Genomic DNA, 21,169 nt, shown 5'->3' with positions numbered 1-21,169 from the left:
TGTTAACTTATTTACTGTATTGTGATGAATATCTGCATTGAATGTATATGAAACTGAACAACGAATTACTACATAAATGTCTTGTCAAATGCAAATGTGTGTCGTGTATGATCTTTACCTATAGCAGACCATATTGCATTGTAAAGTAAACATAAAGCTCTGAAAGCTTTCATTATAGTACTTCTGTGATGCCAACTACAGTCCTGTTCTTAGACTAGTGAAGTACACCTATGCAAAAAGGAAATCTCAGGCTTATTAAATGCCCTGGACTTCCTTTACATGTATTTCTGAAATTACCACTTGCACTGGAAAAGTTTTTGAATTTGATCTGAGTTTCACTCATAGTAGTGTATCTTCTTCATGTATCTTCTTCACTGAAAGAATTTTGTTTTAACACAGTATGCTGATGTGTCCATAAATCTATGCAACAATAAATTAACATTTATTAAATGTATTAAATTATTGAATCTTCAAAGAATTATACTTCCTTAGCTAATTCATCTTTACAATACTCTGGTGACTAAGTTAGAATTTGTTTATTTATTTCAATAGACTTTCCTGTGAACTAACTTGGGAGTTATCCTGTGTAAGTCAGGAGGAGGAACAAGAATACAGAATGATGCAGGAAGGAAAGGAAGTCCTTACTTGTTGTGAAACTCTCTTGCCAGGTTATTGTATGCTGGTTTTATTGAATAGCACTGAAGAGGAGATGCAATACGTTGCTTTACAGGACAGTTTTATTGATACATACATTGGCCTAAAGTATGTACACCACCACATCTTTTGCAGCCCTCACAGCATACGAATCGCAAAAGAGCTCACATGCAGGTTTCTCTGTCTTTATTCCACTACAGGCTGATCACTCCTCTGCAGTCCGTAGGTGTTGTGTGTGTACAACTGGTAACACATTTTGGTTCCTACAACCCTAACCACACTGAATGTGGCACTGCTGTATTCTAAACATGGATCACAGTCCTGTCAGTCTCCATCCTGCTCCCAGGACTTCTATGAGATACATGAATTTAAACTATTGCTTGAGGTAGAATTTATGTACTCATTCTGGACTTATACTATTTAAATTGGCTTCCATATAGCAATACAAAAATGCTAAAAATCAGCTTAAGTGAAATTATTACTGCAGTTACTTTAAACTTCTTGAAGTTTTTGGTGTAATTAATGGCATAAGGAGCTTTCCACAGTATTATTATTATGTTATCTTAATAAACCTAATAAGTAATTTTTTTTCAAGCTCTAACAACCATGATTGAGTCTTTTGGTTCATATTTTTCTCAGAAAATTTCTAACTGAAGACAATTTCTTTTTTTTTCTGGAAAACTTTAGCAAGATCTCATTGGCTGTATTTGAGTAAAAGTGAGGGAATGAGTACTTGAACTGGCCAGAAAAAGCAAAGAAATAGTCAAAGTACTAAATTCAACATGACGTGCCTTATGTCCTATAATGCAAACAGCAGTTTAGACTCAACACATTTGAACTCTTATTCTTACAGGCATGGGATAACTTGAAGGCCAGCTGATTTTTTTATTTCTGTGATTTAAGGGCTTCTGAAGAGCATGGCCCTGTCACTGTTTCCTAAACTGTGAAAAGTTAAAAGGCCAGCTGATCTTTCACATACCTCAGCTGGCAATTCTCCATAATTTCACAGCAGCAATCTCCTTTGAAAGATTCTGCCATTTTAATTTTTTTGGCTGCATAATCACACCTTCCATTCTAAAAAGTCTCATTAGCCTTCTGTTCAATAAGGAAAAATGAAATCTCAAATATCTTTTAAATCATCTTTTTTTCATACAAGTATATAGCTTATAAATGTAACAAGGAATGGGCACTGTGAGACAGCAGGAAGAGGCACAGGGTATAAAGTAATGAAGTGTGATTTAGCATTTTCTTTCTAGTATATGTTCTCATAAGCGAGTGGGCACTTGACCCCATTAACATAAGGCCAGTACTCTAAAATTCTGTTCCCTAGGCTTGTTATGGTCTGAATTCTTAAGAGTCACAGGATAATCTGTATTCTATTCGACCTGTCATGTGAGATATATAATGCTTTTTTGGTACCTTTTATCTCAAGAGATCATGGACTGTCCTGGGATCTGGGATTTCTGATTACAATAGTCAGGAGCTCCTGCATTTCTGTGCAGTTTGGAGACTCTTTGATCAACACAGGCCAATATCTGAACTACTCAAATATTTATTCCCTGCTAAATTTCTCTGAGGAGTTTCACTGGTGTCTTAAATAGAAAGCTACATGATTATTCATAATACAAATGGCAGAGTTAATTTTGGCAGTCTTGCTCTAATTGCTCCCTAATTGGGACACTTCCAAATTAAGTATGGATGCAGGCAAGGTTCCTGGCTCACTCTGGGCATGTCAAGCTTACACAATCCACAAAGTGTTAAAGTCTCTTTTAATGGTTACTCTACAAAAAGATACCCATCTCTGAGTGGTGTCTGCCCACAGCCAGGCATGTGAGCAACATCCCTTTTTTGCCGACACGCATTCCTTGGAAACCGAAGTCCCGGTAAGTCCAGAAGGCTGTCCCAGGGTAGGGCAGGTTCACGTTACGGACATAGGTTTGGAGAAGCGGCACCGCTGGAGTCGCTCCCGGCCCGCTCCCGCCGCTCGGCTCCGGCCCCGCTCCCGCCCCGTCCCGCCGGCCGCGCTCCCTGAGGCGGCGCCGCTCCGCTGCCCTCTGGCGGCCGGGCCGGGCCGCGGCTCCCATCGATGTTTCTCATCAATGTTTCGTAATGAAGTACGAAATTAGTGAGTTTTATTGATTCATCTGTAATGTACGCACTGTGTTATAAATCATTCATTTGAATGAGAATTTAGAGCTCCTTTCCTTTTAAGCTCTGGTTCTACTGGCTCTCAAACACTCGCATATTGGCAAATGAATAGCATTGATTTTCCTCGAGTAGATTGATTGCTTAGATGCAAAAAATTATCTTTTTTTTCCCCATGGACGATAGCAAAGGAAGAGCTGCAGCTTTGATCTCACTGACCGGCAGACTCTTCTATTCCTCTGGCATTTACTTTAATTTTTTTTTTTTTTTTTTTGAGGCAAAATGAAATAATTGCCTTTTGTGGCATTCTTCTATACTATGTCTATTTCTTAACTGTATCAATTTAGCAAAAGGGGTCTTTAGATACATTTCCTCAGAATTTTCACCATACCGTTCAGTATCCTAAAGTTAAAAGTTATTTCTTTTAAAGTGCTAAAGAAGCTGTGGCAGCAAGGCAACCAACTAAAAGGCAGATGTAAATCATGAAGTAGCATATGTATTTAAGAAAATTACTTAGTACAACCAAAGAAATTATAACAGAGGGCAGAGAAGACAGCCTATGGAGAAGTCTGAAAGGCACTGGCAGATGATCACCATCTGAACTAATCATTTGTCCCCACACTGTACAGCAAAGATGAGTTATGAGCCTGAAGGAAGGCACAGTTCCAGTTTTACTTGGCTGTCACCTACATGTAACCCCAAATATCCTGCTGAGGTTCCTATCTTCTTACTCTTCTCAAAAGGTACTCAAGGCAATTTGTGTTGACTGTAAGTGGAAGCTCATGGTCATACACTGATTACTTGGAAGATACTACCTAGAACCTGAAACAATTTATAGAAAATATTCCATAGAAAATATTTAATGTAGAATTTGCAGAACAGGGAGACCTGCTGTTCTGCATTCCTTCCTCTCCTCGTCAGTTTTAAAATCATGTATACATTAGTATCATTAAAAACCCTGCTCTTTTCAGGCCACACTAACACCACAGAAGGGTGTGGGTGCGTTTCACTGTACACTAGGCTCACCTTTCTCATGCAATTTGTTGGGTTCCTTCCAAGTGTCAAATCCCCTTCACAGGCTGTACTGCCCAGCTCGTAAGTTTCATGGGCGATGACAGGATGAGCAGCACACTGGAGGACGTGTCCAGGAAAAATCCTGAAATGTGGACTGCACTTTCACTCACCCACTGTGCGTTTATTGCTAGGGGTGGGGGGACGGAACAGACACACAGTGCTCTGGAGTGCCGATAAAATATTCCTGAGCTGCTTATGTCAATTACAACGCTGGTATTGCCCCTCCAATTCAAACCAAGCCAAGGTGAAGCAAGGGCAAGGATCAGTAAGCCGGGTTCGGGTGCGGGCACTGAGGAGTTTACGAAAGCCGGAGGGGGACACCACCTTTTAGAAGGGGAGTGACTTCTTTCCGCCCCCTTCCCGGGCCGCTCCCTGCTGGCTGCGCTGAAGCAGGGCCGGGGTATCTCGGCGGCCGCAGGTCGCAGCCCGGCCGCGGGCGGACCCGTGAGGGCAGCGGGCGGTGCAGTGAGGGAGCCGTGAGGGCGGCGAAGGGAGCCGTGAGGGAGCCGTGAGGGCGCCGTGAGGGCGGCGGGCGGACCCGCTCTGCTGTGCGCTGCTCCGCTCCGCCGCTGCGGCGCGGCCTGGGCGAGCCCATCGCGCCGTGCGCGCAGGGAGGGAGCGAGCGCGGACGGACGGACGGGCCGACCGGCGCGCGGGCGGGGGGAGCCGCCGCCAGCCGGGTGCGCGGCAGCCTGATCCCGGTCCAACATGGTCGCCGCTCACGCCTCCCATTCCTCGTCCTCCAGCGAGTGGATCGCGTGCCTGGATAAAAGGTATCAGCATCTTCCCGGCAGCGGCTGCGGAGGGATGCTGTGTGTACGCATGTATATGTATGTGTGTGCGTGTGTGTGTCTGCGCTGACACCCCCCATCCCCGCTCTCCATCAAATCCTGCCTTACATAAGGAGCGTGCAGGTGGGAAGCAAAACGCCTGGGGGAAGCCAGGGCGGCGGGCACGGATGAGGGCTGGAAATACTCCAGGCAGCGGCGGGGACAGGCGGTCCCCATAGGGACTGCTGCTCCTCGCCGGGAGGATGCTGCACGTGGTGGAGGAGGGGGAGCTCCGGGGCGGGGAGCGGGCCCGGGGCTGCCCGCGGGGACCCGCCGTGCCGGCCGTGGCAGCCCCGCTGCACTCTGCCCGCGTCCGCCCCCACCTGCCCTCACGGCGCCCCGGGGCCGGCCGCGGCTCCCTGCGCTCGGCACCGCGCCCCGCCGCCCGGCATTGCCGCAGGGCGGGCGGGAGGGACGAGTGCCCCTTGTCGCCGCTGTCCCCCGGGCGGGGGCTGTGCCCCGGCTGCGGGCAGGTGCGCCGCGAGGCCGGGAGGCACGGCTGGCTGACCTGTGCTCAGAGGTGTGTGCGCGCTGCCAAAAATACGGGCAAATTGGTATTATTAAAAAAAAAAATAAAAATTGAAAATTCTCTGGAATGCTTTCTCTCCGGTGCTGCAGCCCAAAGTCTCGCAGTGTCGAGTCTCCTGGTGGGGTGGTTTGAACCCCCTTTGCTGTATTCATACCTTTCATTCCTGGATTAGTTCAGAAGTCGTGTAATGTCTGAACACTCACTGTGGCTCTTGTGGTCTAGGAATTTAGTTAACAAAAATGTAGACTATAGATACTCTATGCGGCTCAAAACAAAGCTAGAAAATTCCCTTAGGTGGTGTATGGCAGCTAGCTGAGCATCACGAGCCAGCTTTTGACAGGTGGTGCCATTTGGGGCTGTGCTGAGGAAAGAACCCTTTGTGCACACAGAAGAGACCTTCCCCTTCTCATACTTTCACCCTTTTTCAGATAATTCTTAGTCTTGTAGGACTGCACTTCTGATTAGGTTTTCTTAACAGTCCAGGTAGCAAACCGCAAGTTAATGGAACTTGGGCTAGACACTCTAGACACCTATCACAGACACTAATCCCCCTCTGTAATATGTGACTTAAGACTAACCTCTTAGAGAGCAAATAACGGGTATAAATGTTGAAAGCACTCGTAAAGTAAATAGAAACAGAACTGTTGATGGTAATCTAGCTGTCTAAAATCCAAAGTTAGGCCTTTCTGTAAACTGACATTGAGTGGATGTGATTCAGATTGAAGCTACATAATAGCAACATATTTGAATCAGGATTTGATTTTCTAGTTCTGGAATAACATGTATTTGAGATGCAAGCTTTGTTTGCTTAGTAGTAAACAAGCAATCCCTTGTGAGCATACAGAGAGACTAGAATAAAGAATTGATATTCTGAAAGAATTGTTGTAGAATAAATAGAGAAAATACTTGTCATCCTTTATAACCTTTAGTGATGTCAGAGATAATGGGATATAGATTTATAATCAGGCAATATTATGAATACAGTTGCCTTATGATGCTATTTTATTTTAAAATATATTTTTGTTCAATTAAACTTACATACTTAAACACTTACACACATAAATTTCTTCCTTGCTTTTTGTTTGTAATAAATCCATAGGAATATCACCATTTTCATGTAGTTTGCATCTGACCAACATCATGGCCATACACTGCAGTTCTGGTTGGCTTGTGTGCTTCATGTTTTCTCTCTGTACAGTGTGTGACTAAGCTGGTATGTGCTTGGATCAAGTCTGTGTGGGGATATAGCAGCAGAAGGCACTGCAGTGGATGTGGAAACTCAGAGCTGTATAGATACAGCCTAAGTGCTTTCTAGGCACTCATGTGAGGGTGCAGTCTTCTGAGAGTGATGAATAACAAATTTGTCTTTCCACATCATGCACCTCATTTTCTAGTCCAGTGCAAAGGTGCAGTCTTTGATGCATAATAAAAAAGCCTTTTCCCTTCCATATTTTCTTAGAGAAACCAAAATAATCGTTAAGTTTGTAGATCTGTGCATTTTATCAAACATGTGAATTCAGATTAAATCCGAGTGAGAGCAGGACTTGTATTTTAAACAAATTCAAGCTGTTTTATTCTTTGCTCCCCAGCTTAAGCATTTGCTGTATCAGTTTCCATTTGTTACATGTGATTGCAGTGAGTTACACACTTGTGCTACTGACGAGTGTTAAGAGGAAGAGAAAGTGATTTCCCCAGCATGTATAAACATTGTCATAACCCACCAGAACAAGGCACTATGTGCACATGCCTTTTAGAGCATGATATATTCAAATTTAGTTGGTAGTCTTGTGTAGTGGCTGCACAATTGGTATGCTACACGTGCATCTGTAGATTTTCTCTTTCACCAGATGATACTGGAAACGTCTAAACTCTCATTGCCCGAGTTCTTTCTGGCATGTTGTTAGGATTTGATCTCTAAAATTCTATACCCTGAGCAGATTAAATTTCTTTGATAACATAGCTCCATATTCCAGCAAAGGAATAAAAAAATGACAAACCAGCTAATTGAAATTGTGCCCTCAAGGTCAGGTGTTAACCAAGTATTTTCCAAATAGAAGTATTTTTCTTGTCTAACATGACATCTGTTTTTGTCTGCATCTCAATAATTTTCTGCATTTAACAAAGCTTATCATTCTAATGATGCTTTCTTTGTGCTGTATATTCTGCACTGTATTTGGCATGATCAAATACTATTTCTGCTGCTTTATTAATATCTGTGAATGTTTCCTGAACTGACTCTCCCTTTCATCTTTGAATTTGTCAGTTGTCAAAATGCATGGAAATATAAATCTGTAAAATTTATTTAATTGCTGCTGTAAATTTTAAATTTCTACCAGCTGTAACAGTGCAGATCCTAAGTCAGGAAAGATGCATTTGGCATGGTGTTATTGGTTAATAGTGGTGGCCAGAGTTTGAATTGTGGGGTATCATCACTTGCATATTGTTCAATTATGGATTTCATTTGCAGTGTATCTCAGAGTCTGTCTTCATATTAGAGTGCTTTTAATGTTTATGATGAAGCTACAGTGCTGGTTAATGTATTTTCATCTGGATTTACTTCTGTCAAATGGAATTTTAACTGTCTTGAGCTTCAGTTGATGTTTATGAAATTTGGAGGTTTAATTCAATAAGATTTAGTCACGTCTTGGCTACAAAGCTTGTGTAATATATAAAGATTCTCACTCATGAAAGAATATAATTCTGCATTTTGATTTTTCTTGAATTATTCTGTCTTTCTAGACAACAAATGAAAAGAGTTTATTTCCTACTAGATCTATATTGTTCAGGTAGTGTATTTTTAATTTAAGTCTTTATGAATATAATTAGTTAATAAATACTTTTGCTATTACACTATATATACAGATCTAAAAATTGACCTTTTGGAAGGATACATAATTTATACATCAGGGTATGTAAAGACAACGTGGTTGCTCTGTTTAACTCTCCAGTAATTTTTCAGTGTGTTGATAAAACTGAGTTAATTGAGTAGTACGATAATGAGGTAGTTAAAGGAGTGTCCCCTATATTTGCCTTCCTTTGGTCCTCACTAAAGAAGACAGAACTCAGCTATAACAAATTCTGTCTGACTGCAGCTGGTAGCTAGTCAGTCTGCATTTAACTGTCTGGTCACTGAGTACCTGTGTAGATCAGGATTATCTGCAGTATTTCTTGTGCCTTATGTAGCAGGACCTGAGAGATTGTCACAGGGATTCTAAGTGTAGGTGACAGTAGTAATTTATTGAAAACTAAGCATGAGCAATTTTGCTTGTGTTGCCTTTTTTTTTTTTTTCTTTTCCTGAACTCCATAATGATTTGGGTGTGTAAGAGTCCTAGGGAACAGTGTGTAAATAAAATTCTATTTCCTGTTTGTCAGAAGAAATGAGAGCTGGAATCCCAAAGTCTCTTAAAATGACATTCAAGAGAAAAGAATAGTGATTGGATTACTGTTTGAAAGCCTCATGATGACGCTTTTCCCATGATAAGGGAAAAAGGATATGAAATGTGGGTGTTGAAGACAGATTTGCTAATACTACAGTAGAAAGTGAAAAGTGCCTCTTGGTGGGACTTAATTACCTTCTGTTGCCATTGAAGTAAACCCTTACCTGGAAACTAATTCAGATTAAAAGTAACTTCATTTATTAGCGTTTAAGTGCCATATTACAGGTGTATGCTTTGTTAGATCCTTTCTTGAAGAGAAATTGTTTTCCTTTCTTGAAGAGAAATTAAAAGTCAAAGAGCCTTACAGCGTTGTGTGGAGGAGGGAACTTCACCATTGTCCTGGTCTCACTAAGGGTAGATGGTCTATTGGTACTGGTATTTTTCTGCATCCTACAGCATTGTTTTTCTGCATGTCAGGAAAGGACAGAAGAAAGTACAGGGAGCATGGAGAAATGATCTGGTTTTAATCGGCTCTCCTTGGTGCTGTCTCCTTGCTCATGTTTCACAGCCGAATACATTTTAAAAAACTATTAAATTCACTTAGTGGTCCATGGTAGTGGTTGCTGGTACTTACAGCTCACAGTTCACATCTTTACATTAGTTTTAACCCAGCTATGAACTCGTTTTATTTGTCTGTTCTAGTGTTTTAGCTGTTTTCTACAAACAGTCTCAACAGTGGAAGAAATAGATCCATCTGCTCATCTTTCGTGGGCTGTTCCTTGCTGTCTGAATTGAAATACTGCTGTTTTAAGAAGTCATAAAGATCAAGGGAAGGAAATTCAATGCTTTCATTCAGTTAAAGCATGATTCGGGTTTTTGAACACATTTTATAGAAATAAACATTTTTAAATTCTAGAGGCATCTTGGCAAAGAAGGTAAAACCACACATATTCTGTTTTTTCTTTCTTGAATATCTAACCTACTATGAGAAAGAACCTAAAAAAGGACTTAATGGTAACAGGACATAATAGGTTATAGTAGGATTAAGTTTACAGAAGCAAACAAAAAAACTCCAACTTGTTTCCTTCTTCTAGGTCAGCAAGTCTTTCATAATATTCTACATAAACATTCAAATATTTAATCTCAAAACTATCAAAGTATGTTCTTTCATAAAGCTGTTTATGCTACATGTGAGTAGAAATACTTTGCCCAGGTTTGGTATGTGAAGAATTGTAAGAATTATCCTCCATCTGTATTTGAACTTGGAGTTTGAGTAGTTTGCATTTAAAAATACGAAAGAGAATTGTAGAATGGCTTGGGTTGGAAGGGACCTTAAAGAGTGTCTTATTCCAACCCCTCTTGCCATGGGCAGACCAGGTTGCTCAGGGTCCTAGCCAACACTGCTAGGGATGGAGCATCCATAGTCTCTCTGGGCAAACTGTTCCTGTGCCTCACCACCCTCAGAATATAAAATTTATTCCTAATATCTAATTTCAGCCTACTCTCTTGTAGTTTAAAACCATTTCCCCTTAACCTGTCACTACATGTCTCATCCTTCTCCAGCTTTCCTGCAGGCCATATTAGGTACTGCAAGGTGCTCTAAAATCTCCTTGGAGCCTTCTCTCTCAGCCTGTGTTCATAGCAGAGGAGCTCCAGCCCTCTCATCACCTTCATGTCCCTCCTCTGGACTTGCTCCAGCAGGTTCATGTCCTTATTATGTTGGGGGTTCCAGAGCTGAGTGCAGTGGGGTCTCATGAGAACAGAGTAGAAGGGGAGAATTCTCTCACTGGACCGGCTGGCCATGCTGCTTTTGATCCTGCCCAGTATGTGGTTGGCTTTCTGGGCTGCAAGCACTGCTAGCTTGTGTTGAGCTTAACAGCCTTAGGAGGATAGATTTCAGGCAGATTTTCTTTACAATCGCCTTTTATAGGTAGTCAAGCAGACATTGTCAAGAAAATTGTTTTATCTCTATAAAATACGCTCCTGAAATCGTCATATCCAAATAAGGAGGGGTAAAATAATCTTTTAAAAAAGCCTTATTGACATAATTGAATAGAAATGTGTAACTAGCATTGATGCTGTCACTTGTATATGTATTCTGTTATGTTGTATTGAAGAAGCAGAAGATAGATGATGTCTTATGTGAAAAACATTACTGCCAACTAATCACTTACTATGCTCTGAAAAGGGAAATTAGTGATATAAATAAGAAGGCATTTTGGTGTCATACAAAGCAGAAGGGCTTGTAGGGTATAATAAAATATTAAATCCTGAAAATAAATTACTCTTGCTTTTCATCCCTTCCTAATAATTTATTTGGTAGCCCTGCTTTGCAACTCTTGAAGTGCCCCCTTGGCTTTGGCTACAGTGAAGTGAGATGTCAGCACAGTTTGACTTAAATTTTATTTTAAATTGGGTGAGGTAGTCTAGGGAGGAGGTGCTTCACTGGAATGAAGTCAAGAAGGGTGGCATTGCCTTAAAATGCTTTTACTTTAGCTCATACATCTGCCAATGAGAACTGAAGAATCTTAATTGATTTAATATATTTGTTCACTTTTAGATTAACCTATGGTCCTAATTCCGTACATTGGTCTTGAGATTTCAGAAATGGATACAGGACAGAAGCTTTAGCAGAAAATCTTGTGGTAGCTGAAGACTCGCTGAAGTGTGTTTTTTGACTTTGTTTGCTCATGGATATGAGATTGAGACTCTGCAGCATCAGCAGTGAAGGGATACTTGAGTAGCATCGGCATCAATGTGACAGAGCAGAACAGAAATAGATCTGCACCAGCAGTAGTTTAGCAGAGGAGGGCTAAGCTCAGTGAGATTGAACAACAGTGATCACAGAGAACTTTTGGGTATTCTGATGAGTAATCTGGAAGAGTCTTCCCAGGGCCTTTTGCAGATATATTAGGAGTGTAGGAATATTCCTTGGAATTGACTTTTGTGGCCTATCTTCGTGATCTGGGGAATGGTTCCTTTCTGGATTAATACCAGATACTTTTTTAAGTGTGACTACAATGAAAATAAAGCTTGAATAATTCTCCATTTGCCATCAGTAGTACTTTTCTATTGAATCATTTATGTTCTAAGTACTATATTATGACATTAGCTATGTAAGTATTACTCCAAACTATGCTTTACAATGAACAAGTTTACTGTAGGATAGCTGTGATAAAGGAATAAATTTATGTTGTCCTGTCCTGTTTATGTTCCAGGTTAGGCAGCTTATACTTAGGAAACAGAAATCAAAATTTGGCATCATAAATAGATTAATGTTAAGCTAATATTAATTACTGTCAAGTTAATGATAATTACAAGTTGCCATGATGATAATTTTATTAAAAGATGCTTTGTAGAAAGTAGTAAAACTTTACCTAAATTTTGCGGGCCTATGGTGAAGCAGTTAATTGAAAAAAAAAAAGCATTGCCATGGTGCATTTTTCTTAGTAAGTAATACTTGGCTTTCAAAACCAAATAAATTTCTATATATTTTAAAAACTTAGTAGAAATGAGTTTGAGTGCTACTAGTACCACTGTTACACTGCAGTCTGAAATTTTACGCAGGTAAAATTTCACGTGCTCCTAAGGAAAAGGGCCACCTCAGCTTGGAACACTTGTTAATTCCTTACTCCTTAACTCTGAAGAACTTTCCCAGGAGCTCTGAAAAAAATCCAAAGGCATCTTGTTGTCAAACAAGTTAAATCCTTGTTAGTTTTTATGAATAAGAATTCATCATCTTAACCAAACTGCTAAATCTTGAACTGGATGATTTTCTGAGAATGATCTCACCTTTTTGACTTTTTGGGTTTTACTGGTTTTTTTTTTGAGAGTCTGCAAATTAAGGTAGGTAGTGTTTCAAGAGTTAGTGTAGTTTGGGTAGGGATCTTGTATAAGTAGATTGTAAATCTGTTAGCAAGCTGCACCTCCTAATCTTCTTAAAAGGATTTTGACAGGAGAGTTAATGCTTATTAGTACTTGTCAGCTAGTGCACAGTCAAGAAAAAAAGAAATGGGTGAAAATCTTACTTGAAATATTTCAAAAAAGAGCTATTGTAATTGATTGTAGTTTGAAGTGGTAAGAGGATGTCACTGTGATGTAGAAGCAAATGCATACACCAGAGAATTATTATTCTCATCTGTAGTTAATAAGGGTAAATTGGAGTATAAACGAGGATAGAGATTTAATCCCTCCTAGACATAATTTAATAAGAAAGATGAGATACAGAGATTCAATGCAAGTAGGATCTGGGTTTCTTTACTGAGACAAAGATTTGGATTCCTTAAAGTCTTTGATTTCAAAGAGGAATCTTTGAAAAATCTTGTTGGAAGGAGTGCGGAGTGCTTACACTGTGGGTATAACAATAAAGGGAATAAAGATACAAATTTGTGAACTTATTCTTTGTTCATTGCAGCTACCTGACTTCTGTTCATTATAAGCTCATCTACTGGTGAAAAGGACAATTTTGTCAGTAAAATTAACTAGCAACTTTTGAGTGAGTGATAGGTCTAATGATTACTAACAGTTGTCTCTCTTCCTGTTTTGCCTTTATGCATGAATAATTTCTGCATCTGATCCAGCATGATGCCCTAGGAAAATTCTGTTTCTTTCGGTCCTTAGTGATTTGCATATAGTCTGTTATAAAATATTTTTTCTAATGCTGTCAGCTAGTGTTTGGCTTACCTGCTGATTCATAATGTTTGATAATCACATTTAGGATGCATTACAGGGCTAATTCACTTTGTTTTCATAAGAATGTAGTAATACACTGAATCTGCTGAATTGCTGGTCTACATGCTACTTTGTTGTAGAGAGTTGTACAATTTTATTTTACTTGAAATCTTGGGGTTTTTTTAAAGGTGTTGCTGTCAAAGATTTTAAATATTTTAAACATTTGAATTAAAACTTGTGACTGTTAAGAATAAATTTTTGCTTGCATATTTATTTTGTGCAATGCTAAGAGACAGAAACTTCATGGAAGAGAATATGCTTAAAGTTGTCCTTCCTTGCAAGTGAGAAGAAGAAAGTCAGTTTGTAGTCAGTAAAATGCAGAAGAGAAGCTTGGATGTAGCAGTGACTGTTGGTATATAATGCTTTCCATTTAGCCAAATAGAAAACATCTGTTTTTGGCACTGATTCCACAGACCTCTTGTGTGTTTGGACATCTGTTTGTTAATGTTTTCTCACAAACCTAAAACTATATATCATTCTAAGGCCTTTAGGATAAGGACTGTGTCATCATATATACTTCTACAGTGATGCTGCATTAAGACTTTGGTGCTGAATGGGCTTCTGAACACTGCCTGTGTTGGAATGATAAGAGCCATGCTCAAGTTGATAAACGGCAGTTGTTAGGATGTCTTGGAAGGATTTCATTATGTACTTTTAAAATGCATTTTACTTTGTTTATATTATGGTGTGATATTTAATGCAAGCATTTGTAATTTTGGTGCATGCAGGTGGGGATGTTTCTCTCATAAAGCCCTTGAGAATGTTGTCTTTTATTTTCTTGCAGGCCTTTGGAACGTTCTAGTGAAGATGTAGATATAATATTCACACGACTGAAAGAAGTGAAAGCTTTTGAGAAATTTCATCCAAACCTTCTCCAGCAGATATGTCTCTGTGGATATTATGAGAATCTGGAAAAAGGAATCACATGTAAGACAGCTTCATATGATTGTGTATTTTATGTAGATAAACTTGGGGGTTAGACTGTGATTGTCTTTAGGAGATCAGTGAGAGCAGGATCAGTAAAATGTTTACAGTCACAGTCACGGGGCAAGGCAGGACTAAAGTGCTGCATGCTCTACAAATGCAGTATGTGGTGAATCTATGGTAACAAGGCATACAGCTGGATGCGAAACTCCACTGTTCTGTTGAAAGATTACAAGCCAGTCATTGGACTTAAACCTCATTCTTCCGCTGTGAATGTATTATTGATCGCTTTTGCCGGTGCTTTGTGCTGTCAGGGGCAAAGGTGTATCAGCGAGGCACATCACTGGTAGTGTGTGGTTTCCAGGCACCCTGGCTAGCACTAGCCAGCCCTGCAGAGCTGCAAACTGCTGGTGCAACAGCTCGGGGCCTGCTCTGGCAGCCCGTGAGCCAGATGGAGGTGGACACCTGTGAAGCTGAGATGGAAATAAGTGATTGTTCTGTGATGGGAATGTGTACCAGGGGAATTGCTGATGAAAACCTTTTATTAGTATTAGTAAAGTCTCAAAAACACCTCAGGTAAATCTGGCATGCAGCACTGGAGTTTGCTTAGAGTTACAGAGATTTTGATGCTCTGTAATCACACAGCTGGAATACCTGGACAACAGTCTTTCAGTTGCTGTTCAGCCAGAACTCTTACTGAATTCAGTGGTAGCTCTGTCCGCACTGGAAGATAATGAAATTCATAATCTTGTTTGTTTCATTTCTTTGGTTGGTTAATTAACTAAGAGAACAGTAAAATAGAAGCAAACTGGGGTTAAGAGTGAAGCAGTTTTATGTGCTTTCATTGTTTCCATAGTGTATTGACTAGTTTACTAAAATATGTGCCTTCCAGTGTGATTGAAAATATTACTGTAATAGTAAATAAGTAATCTCGTATGGCAAATTGTGTAATGCCAGTAGTGACTGCAGTATTGCAGTGATATGTGAGAAAATGTTTGTTACTGTTGCTAAACTTAAAGTGATAGCTCTTGTTTACAAGATTTCATCTTTCCAGTATTCCGTCAGGGTGATATTGGGACGAATTGGTATGCTGTCCTGACAGGATCACTGGATGTGAAGGTGTCTGATACAAGCAACCACCAGGTAAAACAGATTTTTCATTGCAACCATCCAGTCAGTAGTACAAAGAAAGAATATAATTTATAGTGAGGTAGAAAATGACACATTCTGTACTGACATTTTGTCATATCACAAAGATGTATATTTTTCTCTGAGTCTCCTTTAGTCTCAGTTTTCTTTAGTCTGAGGAAGGCAAATCATGCCATTGGTTTCAAGAAACAGTAATGTAATGCTCTGGAAATGGTCTACATTTTAATGTGAAACAAGACTCCTCTCTCTTTTCTAGTACTGCTATTGAAGTGGTGCTAAAGATTGGAAAGTTGTTAATTCATTCCCTAGAACTATTTTAATTCAGTTCTTGTTCAGAAAGTTCAAAATGAACCCACTAATTGTGCAGTCTAATAACAGCATAACACAGTCTCCACTGCAGAAGTGGGGAAGTATTGTAGAAATAGCAGAAATATTGGCACTGCTGTCATGTTGGACAAAAAGCCTGTAGGTAATACCTATTCAGTGTTAAGAAACAGAAGAACAAGTAAAATTCTCCCCAAATTTAAAGTGGTTTCTCAGTACCTTGGTGCTCCCAGATTTGTAAAATTTGGAGTAAATAAAAATCCAAAAGGATGAGATACTTCTCCTAGAGTCTCCTGTCCAGGTTGTCTAATGTCATGCTGACAAGTCATGGACTTGCTGCTGTGAGCTTAGTCTTCTGGGAAGGCATCCTGTCTATTCCCTGCTCCCATGTTTGAGATTGGTGATTGTCCTGTGATGTAGCTCAGCATGGGGTTGTGCCTCTGATAAGGGACTCTGCCTTCACATGAGTAGTATAGCTATCCAGGACCTGGTAGAGAACACTACCCATTTTCCCCACTTGGACTGAATATAGCATGTGTAGGGGATGCTAGTGGTATATTCTTTGCCCAGAGTTTGGCTGATTGAGGAAAGTTTTTTGCTCATAGCAAAAATTGGATTTTTTTCACTTTGTTGTGCATTGCATTGCCGTTGAAATTGGGTCAGAATGCAAGTGAAGGCAGTGTGTGAGTACTGGGTCTTTTTACTTCCTGCAATAGAGCAGTAGATGCAAAAGGAACTTCTTTCATATTATTTTTAGCAACCTCTTCACTGTACTAAGTAGAGATTGATTGAGAGTATAATTAACTTAATTTGAGCTATTCTTGGCGTGCCCTGGCTGTCAATGGTATTGTCACAATTTGGAACAGTGCTGGGCCCTTATGAGACCCTTTTCTGTGCAGGTCTAAAGCAATCAGGATTTTCTGGTGTTTGCCAAAAGATGGCACTACACTGTTGTGAAAAATCAATGATCTTTACTCAGAAAGTAATACATCTACACAATCTGGATGTTAAATTAAGAATCTCTCTGGAGTGTTGATTTGTTCCATTAGATGGAGTATGGAACACTTCAGTTTCTTAATGAATATAATGCAAATATTTTTTCTGCTTGTTCAGCTTAACTTCATTTTCCTGCCAGTAGGAAGCTGTTGAACTACAATTCATGTAATTCTAGTTCTAGAAATTATATTCTGCAGTTATTTCTCACCTCACGTTTCCTTCTCACGTGAGCAACGAACTGAATTCTTACCACTGCCTAGTTGCCACAGAATACAGCCTCACTGCCAAAAAGATGGCAGCCCATGCATTTACCATTCCTTTCTGGATAATTTTGATTTTTAGGGACTCCTAAATACTATATGAGTCCAATCTTTTCTCTGGTTTTGCTCCAGCTTGGTGTTATACCATGTCCCTTGTTATCCATTCTTGGTCTCCTTCCTGTAGCTCATGGATGTCGTTCCATTCTTGTCTGTACTTTCTTGTTAGCATGATACTGGTCATTCTTGAAGTACTTGCTAGTACTCCCTGCCTACTGTGCTCACTACAAGCCCAGATGATGGAGGCAATACGGTGGGGTATTGCTGTGGGGGCAGCTGCGGCACACACAGCATTGTGCTTCCAGCTGGGAATGGATGACCAGTGCTTTAGATGTGAGAGTGCTTGGAGCACATTTTCCAACCACGTCACCCAGGAGCAAGGGGTTCCTTTGCAAAGTTGTGATAATGACTAATTGCTCTGCTGTTATGGTTATGCCATAAATGGCACTAATGCCGTTTATGCACTTTGAGCAGAGCAGGAGATATAACACATATTTATCTGAGCTTAGAAGTTTGTAGACTCATGTAAAAGTACAGGATTATTCCATCTTTCCTAGTAGGAGAGAAGCTAACTTGGTATTTAGATTTCTATTGGTTAAAATGTCTTTAAACATGACTAATTAATTGGGACACTGCTGTTTAATACTTCAGATAAGCAGGAGGTTGTATTAGATGACCTCCTGAGTTTTCTTGCAGCTTGAATTATCCTATGATTATATGATGATGCCTGCAGTGTTAATGTAAATTTGGAAAATCAATTCTCTTGATTAAAAATATATGAGTCCCACTTTTGCTAGATGTTTATCTTTCTACTTAGGAAACTTAAATTTCATCAAGCATAGGAATTAATGCAGTGTGCAACAGCTACCCTGTGCTACCTCTCTGTGCAATCACCTTTGGTGATTGGTAGCTTTCTCCCATTAGAACTGCAGTAAGTTATTGTGCATTTGGTCCCTACTAAAAATGTCTTAATAGCCTTTGTTCTTACAGAGGCATGTAGGAACATGTCTTGCACTAGAAATTAAATGTTAATGTACTAATGGATCAAGACTTCAGTGTAGCTAGTGAGGGATTAATTCACACACATTCTCGCTGCACAGCAGCTTACTAATGTAGATGCCTGTGATTTCTCTGAGAAAATATTAGTAATAGAACCAAGTTGAGAATTCATGTAAATAGAAATATTGCTATTAGCTATAATTTGATATTGTAATAACAGGAAGTATTACATCTATTGTTTTAAGGGCTTTAATAGAGGCAGACACAGACATTTAGGATCTCAAAGCTTTTCTTTCATACTGGTTTGGAAAAATCCTTTCTGCTTGCAAGGCTGTATTCTGTCACGAGAGGGCAGTGTTAGAACACAAAGCAAACCCGAGTGTAGTCAGTGTTCGGTACTGAAATGGATACTCTGGAAATCATATTCAGCTGTTTACCATGCACACCTGTTTTAAAGAGTTCGGCCAGGGAAAATTTTGCTGTTACTCTTAGTTTTGTTCCACCGAGCTGGTAACTTGTGCTGGTAATTTCATCTGCCACTGGAATGGCTACAGAGATTTGACAGGATTACTCATCCAGTACATCCTGAGTGGAGTCTGCTGTCTGTGCAAACTATTTATGGATTTTTCTGGGTATTCAGCAATCAAGAAGTGACCGAAGAAGACTTTTTCTAAGGTGAAAACGTCTCACTGTGAATTCCAGAGGTAACTGTAATGAGCTGTTTTGGTCTTGCCTCAACTTTTTTTGTAACAAATACCCTGATAAATACTGTACCTAAAAACCATGGAGAAACATTGTTGTTACCTTCAAAATAAACAGAAAATTCAGCCTCTGTAGAATGTATCAGAAAGAGGTCTAGGCTCTCAGTTATGATCAGGTTCTGAATTTCATTTTTATTTGGCGTTGTTGCATACCCAATGATAAGATATCTAGTAATAGAAATTTCTCTTAGAGATATTCCTGGTTTGGTGTTGTCTTAAAAACATTACTGACTGCCTCGTGTATGTTTCATTTTTGAACTCTAATTTGAAACTGAACAGTCTAAGGATGACTGTTGGCAATGTTTCAGAATAAAGCTGGGAAAAAATTCATTATAACAAAAGCATCTGTGTTACAGTGTTGTCAGATTCTGCAACTTTGTGATTTTCTGAATTAGATGAGAGCCTTTTACCCCGAAGATTTTTCTGGTAAACTATGAAGGAATGAAGAGAAGAAAGACAAAAACCAAACAGCAATTTGATCTGCAGTTTTGCTGTATTTTGCCAGCTGAATCATAGTGTGTGCTGGGGCCTATTGCCAGCTTATCTTGCCTACATTATGGTGGAGTTTTTAAAGCAGGTCAGTTTTTAAAAACAGACCAAACTGAACATAGGGCTTAACAAACTTAACAAACAATTAGCCTTTTTTAGAAAAGGTTTAAAGGAGGAGCCCTTAGTGCTTGGATGGTACAGCAGTGTCAGCTGCAAGAAGATCCAGAGGACTGGGGATAAAAAGCCAAGTAAGTTAGTGGGGTTGCTGAGAAGAATGTCTGTGAAGAAATGGACGGATTTCACAGCTCTTTGAAACTGAGGACAAAGGAGGTATGTGATAAGAGGCATCCAGGAAAGGGATTTAAACAGGATAGTTCTTTCAATACTGCTTTCAGCATGTAAATGCCATTATGTATTATGGAAATAACCTATGTGAAGTTGTGATATAGGTTAGTACTGTAGTTAGTATTATAAATATACCTAAGCTAGTTTAAAATTATTTAGTTTGAGCATGAGAACTGCTGTACCCATTATAACACAGATATTGGGTGAACTAAGCTGAGAAGCAGTTGTTGGTTCATGCTGAGTTCCACAGTGTTGTGGTAGTGCTAATTTTGGCTTTGAAATTAGCTTATTGGAAGTTAATATAGAAAAATCATTTCACTTCTCTCTGCCAGGTGATGTAGGAAAACATCCGAGACTTTGTAGGTAGAATTTAGAAGATATGATTTAGAAGATCAGATAGAAAGGTATGGAAATAGTGAATGTGGTATTACAGTACAATTAATCTGAACCATGCATATTTTAATTAGGTACTAGAAGAGAAGCTGCTTACAGTTTTTGTAGAAGCATAATGCCTCCTTTAAGCAAAAATCTTGTCTTGTGTAAAGAGGGTGGCCTAACATGTTTGCAAACTGCAGTTTTAGTGTGTTCAGAAGGTATTTCTGTGTTATTGTTAGAAATAGTCTGGTAAGGATTTATTGTCTGTATGGCTGAAACACTCAAGTCAAGGTAATGGAACAGAAAAATCGCTTCATAGTTTACTTTCATGTATATCCTTGGTTTCTCTGTTATAAAAGGAAATTTCTGCTGAGGACAAACTGAACTGTGACAAAGTAATAATAAACAAACTTCTCAAAATGGCAGCTTTTGCAAAACTCCAGTAAAACATAGAGATAGTATGATCTCCTAGAGAGACACAGATGCAGAGGTGAGATAAAGATGCAAGGAGTAGGAAAATGATGAAATCAAAAACAATCTAGCTACATCAACTCCTTCATAAACTCAAAATGTTGAACAAACTAAAATTTCAAAGAAACATCCCCAATCCCTTTGAGCCTAGCACTAGTAATGATTTCCCCTGTTTTCTTAATTTCTCTCTCTGACACCATGGTTTTGTTTACACACAGCAGGAAAATTCTGTTTGCCAGGTTGAGAAACAGAAGGGGTCACAAGTCAAGGAGGAGGATTAGGGATGATCCTTAAGATGGTGGGAAAGGGAATAAAGCAGAGCCTTGTTTCTCCATAAAATGATTTTGCAAATTCAATAATGTTTTCGATTGATGGGGGGATGAGGGAAAGGTCTAAGAATGCTTTCCCTGCATGTGTCTCATGTGGCAGTAAGAGTCAGTGAATACACAAACACCCTCTGATTTGAACCCTACTGTTTTATAGTATGTACAGAGGACAGATAGCAATGGAAGCAATCTCATTTTTCTAAGTCTCTATTACTGCCTTTTAAATAGCTGTGTGAATGTTAGCTGGTTACCAGCCACTAGAACCCCCTGCTGCTTCTGGGATTGCAGAGGGGAACAGCAAACTGAGTTTTGAGCAGCCAGCAATCCTCCTGAAGTCTTCACTGAACAGCAG

The 21,169-nt window shown here is 39.6% G+C and overlaps 1 protein-coding gene across 5 annotated transcripts in view; it reads left to right on the top strand.

Moving 5' to 3' along the window:
• The first annotated feature begins 4,374 nt into the window (after positions 1-4,374).
• Positions 4,375-21,169, top strand: part of RAPGEF4 (Rap guanine nucleotide exchange factor 4) — a 139,902-nt gene continuing 123,107 nt past the window's right edge. For 2 of the 5 annotated variants that reach the window (XM_056496605.1, XM_056496601.1), the window contains exons 1-3: positions 4,381-4,646; positions 14,126-14,268; positions 15,320-15,408. In XM_056496605.1, coding sequence (XP_056352580.1) covers positions 4,582-4,646; positions 14,126-14,268; positions 15,320-15,408 — 297 coding nt within the window. In that variant the 5' untranslated portion in view covers positions 4,381-4,581. Of the gene's footprint in view, positions 4,647-14,125; positions 14,269-15,319; positions 15,409-21,169 lie in introns of all 5 variants that reach the window. The other 3 variants (XM_056496606.1, XM_056496604.1, XM_056496602.1) reach the window with 3 other exon arrangements.

The sequence above is a fragment of the Oenanthe melanoleuca genome, chromosome 7, assembly GCF_029582105.1.
Source record: "Oenanthe melanoleuca isolate GR-GAL-2019-014 chromosome 7, OMel1.0, whole genome shotgun sequence".
Taxonomy (NCBI): Eukaryota; Metazoa; Chordata; class Aves; order Passeriformes; family Muscicapidae; genus Oenanthe; species Oenanthe melanoleuca.
Note: the sequence above shows the minus strand (reverse complement) of the source record. Positions and strands in the feature narration are given on the sequence as shown.